Below are 12,162 nucleotides of genomic sequence, written 5' to 3'. Positions count from 1 at the left end.
TCTTCCTGTCCCCAATCCCTCCCAGCATCAAAGTCTTTTCCAATGAGTCAACTCTTCCCATATGAGGTGGCCAAAGTATTGGAGTTTCAGCTTCAGCATCAGTCCTTCCAATGAACACCCAGGACTGGTCTCCTTTAGAATGGACTGGTTGGATCTCCTTGCAGTCCAAGGGACTCTCAAGAGTCTTCTCCAACACCATAGTTCAAAAGCATCAATTCTTCAGTGCTCAGCTTTCTTCACAGTCCAACTCTCACATCCATACATGACCACAGGAAAAACCATAGCCTTGACTAGACGAATCTTTGTTGGCAAAGTAATGTCTCTGCTATTTAATATGCTATCTAGGTTGGTCATAACTTTCCTTCTAAGGAGTAAGCGTCTTTTAATTTCATGGCTGCAATCACCGTCTGCAGTGATTTTGGAGACCCCAAAAAATAAAGTCTGACACTCTTTCCGCCGTTTCCCCATCTATTTCCCATTAAGTGATGGGACCAGATGCTATGATCTTCGTTTTCTGAATGTTGAGCTTTAAGCCAACTTTTTCACTCTCCTCTTTCACTTTCATCAAGGGGCTCTTTAGTTCCTCTTCACTTTCTGCCATTAGGGTGGTGTCATCTGCATGTCTGAGGTTATTGATATTTCTCCCGGCAACCTTGATTCCAGCTTGTGCTTCTTCCAGCCCAGCATTAGACGGTAAAGTGTCTGCCTGCAATGCAGGAGACCTGGGTTCGATCCCTGGGTCGAGAAGATCCCCTGGAGCAGGAAATGGCAACCCACTCCAGTATTCTTGCCTGAAGAATTCCATGGACTGTAGCCTATTAGGCTCCAGGCTCCAGTCCATGGAATCGCAAAGAATCAGACACGACTGAGTGACTTCACTTCACTTCAGTTCTTTACTCTGCATGTAAGTTAAATAAGCAGGGTTGCTAAGTCATTTCAGTTGTGTTCAATTCTGCATAGCTAGCCAGTCCCCACTGTCCATGATACTCCAGGCAAGAATACTGGAGTGGGTTGCCATTTTCTTCTCCAGGGGACCTTCCTGACCCAAGGATCAAACCTACTTCTCAAGTCACTTTGCATTCACAGGTGGGTTACCACTAGCACTACCTGGGAAGCTGTTAGCCATACTGCAAATACATAAAGATGCAAACTAGGATAGGTATTGCCATTAAATGCTTGAGGACTTATGACTCCTTTTAGGCTCAAGATACATAAGAACTAGCATTGACGAGAAGGCAATGGCACCCCACTCCAGTACTCTTGCCTGGAAAATCCCATGGACAGAGGAGCCTGGTGGGCTGCAGTCCATGGGGTCGCTAGGAGTCGGACACGACTGAGCAACTTCATTCTCACTTTCATGCATTGGAGAAGGAAATGGCAACCCACTCCAGTGTTCCTGCCTGGAGAATCCCAGGGACGGGGGAGCCTGGTGGGCTGCCGTCTATGGAGTCGCATAGAGTCGGACACAACTGAAGCGACTTAGCAGCAGCAGCAGCAGCATTGACTGAGCCTTACTGCATACCAGTCAACAACGTGAAGTAAAAAATTTTACTCGTTCTATACTTGGGGAAACAGACCCAGAGAGGTTTTAAGTAACCCACCCAGAGTCACACAGCCAGTAAATGCATTAACTGAGATTCGTCCCGAGGCCTGAACCCAAAGCCCACACTGAACCACTTCAGATACCATCTGACACAGGCCATCTGGTTATGATAGTCCCAACCTCATGCAATTCCACTTCACTTCACCATGACTTGCCTTCTTCGCCTCACACCTCATCCTCACTTAAGCGTTGACACAAAAGCTCTTCTTCCAGCCTGGGGACCACCTTCCTCCACTAAACCCAAAGCACACTTCACAGCTAAAGCAGCACTCTCTCACATTCGCTTTTCCCTATTGTTTCCTCATTAATCTGGTACATTTGTCCCCACTAAAGAACCAACAGTGATACATTATTAACCAGTCCTTACTAGACTTTCTCCTGTCTTTTCTTATCCCAGGATCATGTCACATGTCTTCTTAGGTTCCTCTGTGCTTTTTGAGTCTCATTTACAGGGGTTTTGATGACTTGAATACTGGTCTGTTCCCTCAATGTGGGTTTGTCTTGATGTTTTTCTCACAGTTAAAACTGAAGAGATGAGTTTTGGGAAGACCATGTGGTGCCATACCATCATGGGGACTTAACACTGATGTCGACCTTGGTCACCTGGCCCTAGGCAATATTCACCAGGTTTCTACTCTGCCTCCCTCTTCACACAACACTAGGTGGCTCAATGGTAAGGAATCTGCCTGCTACACAGGAGACTAAAGTTCCATCCCTGTGTCGAAAAGATTCCCTGGAGAAGGAAATGGCTGCCCACTCTAGTATTCTTGCCTGGGTAATCCCACAGACAGAAGAGCCTGGGGGGCTTCAGTCCATGGGGTTGCCAAGAGTCAGACACAACTTAGCAACAAACAGCATAGAAGTAGCCACAAGGGAAGTTTAAAGTCGCTCAGTCGTGTCCGACTCTTTGCAACCCTGTGGACTGTACCCTACCGGGCTTCTCTTGTCCATGGGATCCTCCAGGCAAAAATACTGGAGTGGGTTACCATTTCCTTCTCCAGGGGATCTTCCAGACTCAAGGATCAAACCTGGGTCTCCCGCATTGGAGGCAGACGCTTTAACCTCTGAGCCACCCCAGGGAGGATGGGTCCACAGTGAGGACAGAGGCAATCTTCCAAGCCTGCCCTGACTGCTACAGCACCACCAGTGTCAATTATGTAAATACTGGGTTTGCCAAAAGGTCCCTTCAGTTTATTTCCCTGACATGTTACAGAAAAATGCAAACAAGCTATTTTACGAACCCAACACTCAGTCCCTGGGGCACACTGCTCCCATTTCTAACGCTGAGGGGACACGTGGGCAAAGTGGTTGCCTTGTGGACAGCACAGATGTCTGGCTGGCCTTGTGACAGATGGACTCCTGGACTGTCATTTGGATACTCAACACTGTACTGCAATACCACCGATGGCCTTACTCACTGGCCCAGGGAGCCCATTTGAGCCTGAGCAGACGGAGAAAGACCACATACACACGCAGTCTCCACCATGTCAAGTTTATTATTCCAATGGCACTAATACAGCTGGAGGTGCTCAGTGACACTGTGCGGGTGGGGTTTCCTGCCTTCTAGCTTCTGTCCAAAGAGAACATCTACCCGCTTGTTTCTTGCCCCCTTCTGGAGGAAAATCCACTAGGGTCCATTTACCCAAATAAACCTCTTAATGCGTTTATTTTTAACTTTTTTTTGACATTAAGTTTCCCTCTCAACAGAAAAGTATTGGTTGTCCCATCCCCTCCCCCATCCCCACCGGCCAGATAAGTCCCTGCTGCGAGGGCACTTGTTGCCCCTGAAATCTGGAAATAAATATCAAAAGAAACGGCATCAAGTGTTCATGTTGAGCGATGGCACGAAGTGGGCCCCAGAAACCTGTCAGGCAGAGCATTACTGGGTCTGGACAGCCTCGAGGTGTTGTGGAGAATGTGGGGGCTTGTTGCTGTGGTCACTTGTCCCTGGGCGCGGGGGCCGCGCCGAGTCCCACCCGGTGGCGGGCTAAGCGGAGGCCGCCTACAACTTGTCCAGGAAGTTGTCCAGGGCTGGGATGCCTTCCTTCAGGCCTTTGCGCTTGCGTGTCTCCGCTACTACCTGACTGGGGCGGCTGGTGTTGTCAAAGGGGTCACCGGGCAGGATCTGCCAGTGGTCGAACACACACTGGGGGAAGGCCTGGCCGCCCGTGTTGGACCTCAGGTCAGCAGTGAAGCCTGCAGAAGGGGCAAACAGTGCTCAATGGGAAACCCAGTATGTGCCTCACGGTCCCCTGGCCAAGACCAGAAACACAGACTCACACCAGAGGATCCCGGAAGTCATGTTAGAGGTTAACCCCGTTACCCTACACTTCACCCAAAGGTTCCCCCCGACAAGGGCTACTGATTAAAGATTGAGGCAGGGCTGGCCCTTCCTGGGCCCCAGGCCTCCATCTGCACCTTCTGAGGATGAGCCAGATCTCCAGCACAGCTGCTCTGTGGCCGTGCTTAGATCCACAGGCCAAGGCCTCTACACTAAATCAACAGTCCTGAGACCCACGTGAGAGAGAAATAGGTCATCCCCTCCTTCACAAGTGTGCTGCAGAAAATTGCAGTAGGCAGCTCCCCTCATGATGAGAAAGGATGGGCCAGGGCTCTATGTCTGCTGGGCTCCACCCTAAAGGCAGTGGGCATCTGAGGACCACACCAGACTGGTACTCACCAAAGGACTCATTGACAGGAAGGTAGGCCTTCACAACAAACATGGGGGTGCCGGCCACCTGGGTCTCCTCAAAGACGTGGCCCCGCTTCCTGTTCAGGACACCGTAGATGCCACCAACCACTTGTTCTGGACACTGTCGGGCAAAAAAGGGCTCTGAGCAGCTGCTGGGCAGGACGGAACCCAAAACAGCAGCTGGGGGTTCCCAGCCCAGCCCCCTTACCTGGATCTCCACAAGATAGATGGGCTCCATGAGCCGGGGCTGGGCAGTCAGCACACTGGCATACAGGCAGCGCCGAGCCGTGGGGATGATCTGGCCACCCCCACGGTGGATGGCATCAGCGTGCAGCGTCACATCATGGACGTCAAAGCGCACGCCCCGCATGTTCTCCTCGCACAGTGCCCCCTATGGAGGAAGGAGGACCACCATCAAGAACCCACCTTCACAGCAGCTCTGAGGGAGAGGCTGGCCACAGCTGTCCCCAAGACCACACACAATCCCACCTCGGCCGCTGACTGGCCCTGCAGTGCTGTGCCTGAGCACCCCCTCACCTCTTTGGTGGCCCACTGGAAGCCAGCTACCACACTGTCCTTGATTTCATTGAGGTATTGCACACCCTTGGTGATGTCCGTGAGGATGTTGGGGCCCGTGCCATCAGGGCCGAAGCACCAGATCTTACGGGCCTCGGCCACATCCCACTCGTACTTCTCAGCCAGGTAGCGGGCCCGCTGCTTGAGCTCCTGGCGGGCGGACACCTCGCCCTTGTCGATGTCCTCAGCCAGGCCGTCAGGGAAGGGCCGCGCCTTCATATAAAGCCTATTGTGCTTGTTGGGGGACTTGGATAGGCAGAGCACGTTTGACTCCTCGCTGACAGTCTCCCGGTACGAGACAACTGGGTCAGATTTCTGGAAGAGGAACGTGCAGGGTCAGGTCTGCCCCAGAAAGCAGACACCCCAGAAAAGCATCTTCCTAATGATACCCACTTTACACTGGCAGAGGATAGAGAGCAGGGCAGCCTCCACCTGACTTCGTGTAAACAAGTGTGCAGCTAGCTGCTCGCTAAATGCCCACTGCTAACAGGGCTGGCTAAATACACTTATGGTAAAACTGTATGTGCAGTATTAATTGAAAAGTGATTGCAAACATACAAGTGCAAGATCCCATTTCAGAATAGTTTCCTTATTTAGAAAAAAGTATGAAAAACCTGTCAATTCCCTCAAGAACAGAAACTTTCATTCCCGTAACTAAAAAGGCTTAACAAGGAAAAACAGCATGTAAAGAAACCCAAAACCTTGGCCAAGCAGACACAGATCTGAGCTCATTTTTATGAAAAAGCAGAAAATGGAAAACAGAGTGCACCAGCTGGCGGTGGTGGGGCCGCCTACAGAACCTCAGTGTCTGCCCTTTTCCCAAGTTTTTCTTTTTTTTTTTTGGTAAACTTGTTAGCAGAAGTTAGCAGACCCCTCACACTCCAACCCTGCCTGCGCATCTAAACAGCTGATGTCACAACACCACATATTATCTGGCAAAAAGGGGCAAAAGGAAGGAGAATCAAGTGACCCCCACCAGCGGGCCTCTCAGAGCCCACCCAGGTCGTGCTCTCCATCAGCCCTCTTGGTATAGGGGATGCAGGCCTCCAGCTGTCACTGCGTGGCAGCACCAGCCTCACCTTGATGGGGATGCAAGCGTGATCCTCCTCCAGGTCCTTGAGGCAGATCTCCAAGTGCAGCTCCCCAGCCCCCGCGATAATGTGCTCCCCGGACTCCTCGATGATGCACTGCAGAAGGCCAAGCGTCAGCCCAACACCGACCCCAGGACCCAGGACCATGCGGTAACCCAAGGGATTCCAGGGGGCAAGTGGAAAGCCAGCTCCAGCTGGACAAGGTGGACTCCCAACACAGGGTTTAGGGGGAAGGTATCAGGGCCCGTTTTACTAGTTTTCAACATTAACCTTCTAAAAAGAGCCTCAGGGTCCAACCAGTCTGAAAAAACTGTATCAAAGTAGTGTATCAAAGTTGGATTCCTGGGTGGAAAACCACCATTTAAATGGGCAGGAGTTCTGCCAGGTCAGCCCAGCCACATCACATCAACAAGTCAACAACCCACCGCGGCAGGTGTCACCTCTGGCCAAGGGCCACCCACCTGCACCATGGGGTCCGACTTGGCCAGCCGCTTCAGACCTTCCACCAGCTTGGGCAGGTCGGCCGGGTTCTTGGCCTCCACAGCAACCCTGACAACAGGGCTCACACTGAACTTCATCACCCGCATGTTGTGGGCATGCTCAAAGGTGGTGATGGTGCCAGTCTTCACCAGGAACTGGTCCACGCCCACCAGGCCCACAATGTTGCCACAAGGCACATCCTCGATGGGCTCCACGTAACGGCCCATCATCAGGATTGTCCTGGGGAGGGGGGAACGACACAAAAGATGTCAACACACAAGCACTTGTGGGGCAGATCCCCAAGTCACCAGACAAGCCTCCCTTGTTTTTTTGGTAGTACCACACTGCACACGTATTAATTTCTAGACCAGCGAATGAACCCAAGCCTCCTGCAGTGGAAGCACAAAGTTCCCCTCCTTTGAACCTGTGGCTGTCTTCATGTCTAGAGGGGCAGAGCCAGCTCACTAGGGGCCAGTAACCCAGTGACATCTCAGTGCTGGTTCTGGCTCTTATCACCCCAAGACCAGGCAACGTGCTGCTGTGCCTATGCAAGTCTCTGCACCCTAGTGCAGTCAAGGCCTCAGAGAGTCCCACACCTGCAGCAATGACGTTGGGGGGGGTGGGGCGCCACTCTCAACTGCGATCTTTGGGATCACTCTAATTTCCTACCTGCTTCCCAGCTCAGGACTGCATCACACTGAGAACCCTTAGCTGGAGGAAGGGTACTATTTCCTGGTGCTCCCCTCCCCCGGGCAGGTCTCTTTCATTCAGATGACCCCACCGTTCCCCCCTCACTGGATGAAGGAGGAGTAGCAGGAGGCTGTTCGGCCTCCTCTAACTCCCTGAGTACCTCACCTCTGGATCGGCTTCAGATACAGGTCCTCCTTCTTCCCAGGAGTATAGTTGGGTCCCATGATGCGGACCTTCAGGCCAGTAGACACCAGCCCTGAGAAGACCCGGCCGAAAGCATAGAACCGACCTTTGTCAGAGGTCGGCACCATTTTGGAAATGTACATCATGAGAGGGCCTTTGGGATCACAGCTCTTAATGCCTGAGAAGAGAAATGAAACCCCCAAAGGGGAAAACGTAATTCCATGGCAGCTCAGCTTTCCAAACTCCTGAGGCTCTGTCCAGCATCAGGCCCCCGGGGTGCAGGCAGGCCCCACATACCCATGGCTGCCTCATCGTCTGGGGGCCCCTCGTACAGGAGCTCACAGCGGTACTTCTGGGCCGTCACAGGGGAAGGCAGGTGGATGGTGATCATCTGCAGCAGGGCATCCCCAGCAGGCAGCCAGCGGCGCATCACAGCCTAGAGTAGAGAATGTGAGGGGGAAACGTCAGCAAGAGACCAGAAAGAAAATCAACAAAAGCAGCTCCAAGAAGGTGGGACTCCAGGCAGAGCCTCTCCACTTACCTTCAGAAGCGGTTTGCCCTCCTTGTCCTTATCTTCACTGTCCAACTTGATGTCCAGTTTTTCAATTAGTTTTGCAGTCTCCTCTTTCTTGAAGTTCATGATTGCATCAAACACCTAACATGCAGGAAAGATGGCAAAGTGGGCTTGAGAACATACTTGAAGTCTGCAGTTACGTGCTAGAGCCTAAAGGGCATGGATGGAGCAGGGCCAAAGCTGCAAAAATTCTCACTTACCATCAAACGCCTGACTTAATCTAGCAAATAATAGTGCAATCTCTCAACAGACTTAAAAAAACTCACCCTAAGTAAATGGGCATTCTCACTGAAAACTCACTGGCTTACAATAGTCAGCCCCTTCTGCCACATCTCGCCTGCTGCCCAGTCAAGAAGGCTGACTGACCCCAAGATGCAGCCCAAGAATGTGGGAGAGCTGTTAGCCAGGGTTGAACTGAGGGCCTTCTGACCTCCTGCTGTCTCATCCTTGTTCCACGAGCTGACATGCAGCCTGGCCCTGCCTTGCCTTGTGGCATCTTGCCATTGGTTGCAGCAGGTTGGGTACCAGACTGTCTGGGGAGCCCAAGGACAGCCCTGGGAATGGGTATCTACCAAGCTTACACTGGCTCACCTTGAAGATTGGGTCCAGGATGAGCTGGCAGAACGTCCGTGGCAGCTTCTTGCCATCAGGGCTGTTGGCTGACTTGCTGAACTTGCCGGTGGCTGGATCAAAGTACCTGTTCGGAGAACACCCAACCCAAGAGTTAGAGAAATCAGCGGCGAGGGGGGTGGTAATCTGGGTGAAAAAAAAAAAACCCTACGGACACTCGAGCAGTGTCTTGAACACTTACCGGTCTCCCCACAGCTTTTTCATCATGTCCTCCACCTTCTTGGCCCGCTCAGCAGGCCCTAGCTGTCCCTCGCCCTTGGCAGCAAACTTGGCCACATACATCTCGGCAAACTGCTTCAGGGTAAAGGCCCAACCATGGAGACCAGACCCGAAGCCAACAGTACCAAGGACGGGGTCGATCTGCGAGAACAGGAGACAAGTTTAGCTGGAACAGTTGGACGAAAACCACAGCTACAAAATCCCCAGGCACTCCACACCTCAGACCTTAGATTTCTTCAATAGCCATCAGGTCAAAGTGAAGAAATTTTAGTCATCATGTACAAGGTGCCCAACCCCTGGGGGGGGAATGTGTGCAAAGATCCCACAGGGACTGCCCCATGCACCTGTCAGCAAGCAGCGGGAGCCACTACCTCATCCCCCCAGAAGTCCAGCTTTCCTGTCACTCTAAGGTTCCTTGAACCCCAGTTTCCACCTCCCAAGAATCCCCAGGAAGTCACTGATTGAGAAGCAGTTCCCCAGGGGCAGCCCAAGACCACAGCCCTTCCAGTCTGCCCCACGGGAGCAGTGGAAGGGGCTACTAGGAACACAGCAGAGAGAGGTACCCTAAACCCAGCAGTCAGGCTGTCCTACCATGATGTTGCCCATGGGGCCGCTCTCGCCCTCGCCGTAAGTGGAGATGATGACGTTGACGTTCTCCACGATGCGCTGGAAGGTTTGGTAGAGCTCCTCAGGCTCCAGCTGCAGCTCAAGCAGGGCCCGGTCCATCTTGTTCATCATCAGCACTGGCTTGATGCGCTCAGCGATGGCCTGGCGCAGCACCGTCTCTGTCTGCACACACACACCTGCAGACCAGCAGGGGATGAGGCGGCTCTTGCAGCCAGAGAGGGGACAGCCCCAGGTTCCAAGCCGTCCTAGGGGGTGCCCACTACTTACCCGACACGCAGTCCACCACCACCAAGGCACCATCAGTGACACGGAGTGCAGCTGTCACCTCTGAGGAAAAGTCGACGTGCCCAGGGGAGTCGATGAGGTTGATGAGGAAGCCAGAGCCATCCTTGCTCTGCTTGATGAAATTCAAGTCGTTCTCTGAAAGCTCGTAGAAAAGGGAGATGGCCCTGAAAAGATGGGGACGGGTGAGCCAGGCGAAAGCCACACCTTAGCCTGGCCTGTGGTCAATCAGGTTCCCACCGAGGGGGAGTCAGGTGGACGCTCTTCATTCTTAAGTGAGGCTGGGATCCAATAAAAAGCCAGGCAGATGCTGCAACCTGTCCCCTCCCCCTGCATTACTCATCCTTAAAGATGAACTTGAGACTCCCAACACAAGAGCCACCGCATCTGGGGACATTTATCTTCGCAGCACCCTCTGCCAGGGACAGCCACTTCCCTGGCACCAGAATCCACCTGGGTGCTCCCAGGCTCAACACACCTGTTGTCAAAAGGCAGCTACTACATAGGAGCTAGAAATCCCAAAGGCTACTTTTCACCCTTCCCTGCCCTGCAGGGAAGTGAGCCTCAGAGCAATGACCAAGGAGAAATGACTAAATGAAGACACCTGCCATCACTGCTTTTTCTTTGGGGTGGGGGAGGTTCTCACCCTGACATCTGGGGTCAGAAAACTCACAGGGGGCTGCCGTGCACACAGCAGGACTTTGGCATTGACCCCAGATGCCAACAGCATCCTCCAGATGTTGCCAAGAGCCCCCAGCTCCCTTCCCCTCCAACCTCCTTAACTCTACCACCCATCACTGTGCCTCTTCCCCTGGAGGCAAAAGTGCCCATCCGAGCAGATGAAGCTCCATCATCCCTCCCAGTTCAGAAGCCCAGTTCCAAAGTGCTCCTCTCCCCAGAAGCCTGTGGGAAAAGGCCTATGTCTATCCTTCCTGCCCACTACCAAGGACTCAGAGCAAGCAGCAGCCCCCTGTCCCTGTGGAGTCGACACCAAGGGACTTGCTCACGTTGACTTGATGGTGATGCAACGCTCCTGCTCATCCTTCCGGGTGTCAGTGAAGCGGGTCTCCCCAGCCCGGGCAGAGGCGATGATACCCGCCTTGCACACAAGGGAGTCCGTCAGAGTGGATTTGCCATGGTCCACGTGGGCAATGACAGACATGTTCCGGATGTTGGCCTTCTTGTCCATGATGGCCCGGATCTGGTCTACTGTGAAGTTCACCTGGGCAGGGTGGAGGAGGGGAGGGTCATGACAGGCCAGCACTCCAAGAAGGATCCTTGGCACAGAGACTTTGATCAATAGAGGCTGCTGGGCCCTAGCCAAAAGAGGCTGGTCCCCCGTGCTGCCAACTCCGACCTTTCTTTGTTAACACCCCTTTAAAGATGTCCAATTCACCCTGTCTCTGAAAAGCCTGATCTTGGCTGTCACACACAAAGTGAAAACTCAGAACGGAAACTGGGGACTAAGTCCCAAAGAGTGACAACAGATTCCCTTTATACTAGGTAGATACTGGGGTCTCGTGGGGTCCAGCTGAACCTCAGGTGTCCCACTGTGTGGGCACTGGTATACCCCGAGGCTTCCCAACCAAAGGAGCTCTCCGAACTCCAAGGTCACCCCTCTCTGGGGTTGTGGGGGTCAGTTAGAGCCACCCACCCCACCTTTGATTCATAAATATGCCACCCCCGGTTTGGGGAGGGGGGTTGCGCAGCCCTACCAGGCGCGAACCTCCACCTCGTGGCTTTAGATCAGGTGTTCACAACTGGGAGGTTCACGAAGACAAGACAGCAGGCCAAGATTACACAGCGGGAGAAGATCGGGCGCTTCTAAAGGTCTTACTCTTCTCTCCTTTAGCCATTTCCAAGACGCCCACGGCTCCCAGCAGAAAATCAGACTGAAACTCCCGGCCCGCGAGTTACATAAGGCGGCTCCCCTCTCCCGGCTCGCGCTGCGGCGCCCGCCATTACAGCGTCTGCCACATCATCATACCCCCCCCCGCCCCGCCTCCACCCCAGCTTCAGCCAGGCCCGAGACCCCGCGAGGCGGCGGCGCCCCCGGAAGCGGAGGTCGGCGAGCAGTGCGGCGTGCAGACATGGCGGTAGCCGCTTCACCTGTCCCGGCTCCACCGGCCCCGGCCGCCGCCATGTCTCCTCCCAGTCAGGGAGGCCACAGGTCTCCAGGCTTGGCAGCGCTAGCCCTGCCGAGGCCCCGCTGCCGTTTCAGGCCCCTGGTTGAACAGCGTTGCTCACCATGGTGGCGGATGGCGGTGGATTCTCCCAGGCAGATCCGAGCAAGCTAGGTCGCGCCGAGGATGGCGGCGACGACGGCGGAAGAGAACGCTGACGTCAACACCCGAGACTTTATAGGCCGACGCCGGTTGGGCGGGTCATCTGACCTCGCTTCGGGGGCGGAGCGAAGCGACGCCGCGCGCAAGCGCAGGAACACCCTCCCCACCTCCACCACCCAACCCGGGTAACCCCTTAGGCGGCGGCGCGGCTGCTCTAATACCAAGGATCT

At 53.9% G+C, this 12,162-nt stretch overlaps 1 protein-coding gene and 1 non-coding gene across 2 annotated transcripts; both read right to left on the bottom strand.

The window, feature by feature from the left end:
- Positions 1-3,081: 3,081 nt before the first annotated feature.
- EEF2 (eukaryotic translation elongation factor 2) lies at positions 3,082-12,027 on the bottom strand. Its single transcript, XM_005895956.3, has 15 exons — positions 11,895-12,027; positions 10,655-10,869; positions 9,633-9,814; positions 9,330-9,541; positions 8,701-8,879; positions 8,481-8,586; positions 7,857-7,970; positions 7,613-7,751; positions 7,298-7,493; positions 6,424-6,682; positions 5,951-6,058; positions 4,833-5,186; positions 4,504-4,686; positions 4,284-4,416; positions 3,082-3,799 (listed from the first exon to the last, which is right to left on the bottom strand). Exons 1-15 carry the CDS (start codon positions 11,895-11,897, stop codon positions 3,606-3,608), a joined length of 2,577 nt encoding a protein of 858 aa, XP_005896018.1. The 5' UTR covers positions 11,898-12,027; the 3' UTR covers positions 3,082-3,605.
- On the bottom strand, positions 8,956-9,020 carry LOC138988697 (small nucleolar RNA SNORD37). Its single transcript, XR_011464963.1, has one exon. It is a non-coding gene; the product is annotated as a small nucleolar RNA SNORD37 (small nucleolar RNA).
- Positions 12,028-12,162: the final 135 nt, after the last annotated feature.

The sequence above is a fragment of the Bos mutus genome, chromosome 7 (genome assembly GCF_027580195.1).
Source record: "Bos mutus isolate GX-2022 chromosome 7, NWIPB_WYAK_1.1, whole genome shotgun sequence".
In the NCBI taxonomy this organism is placed as follows: Eukaryota; Metazoa; Chordata; class Mammalia; order Artiodactyla; family Bovidae; genus Bos; species Bos mutus.
The sequence above is the reverse complement of the archived record's forward strand: the minus strand, read 5'-3'. Positions and strand labels throughout refer to the sequence as shown.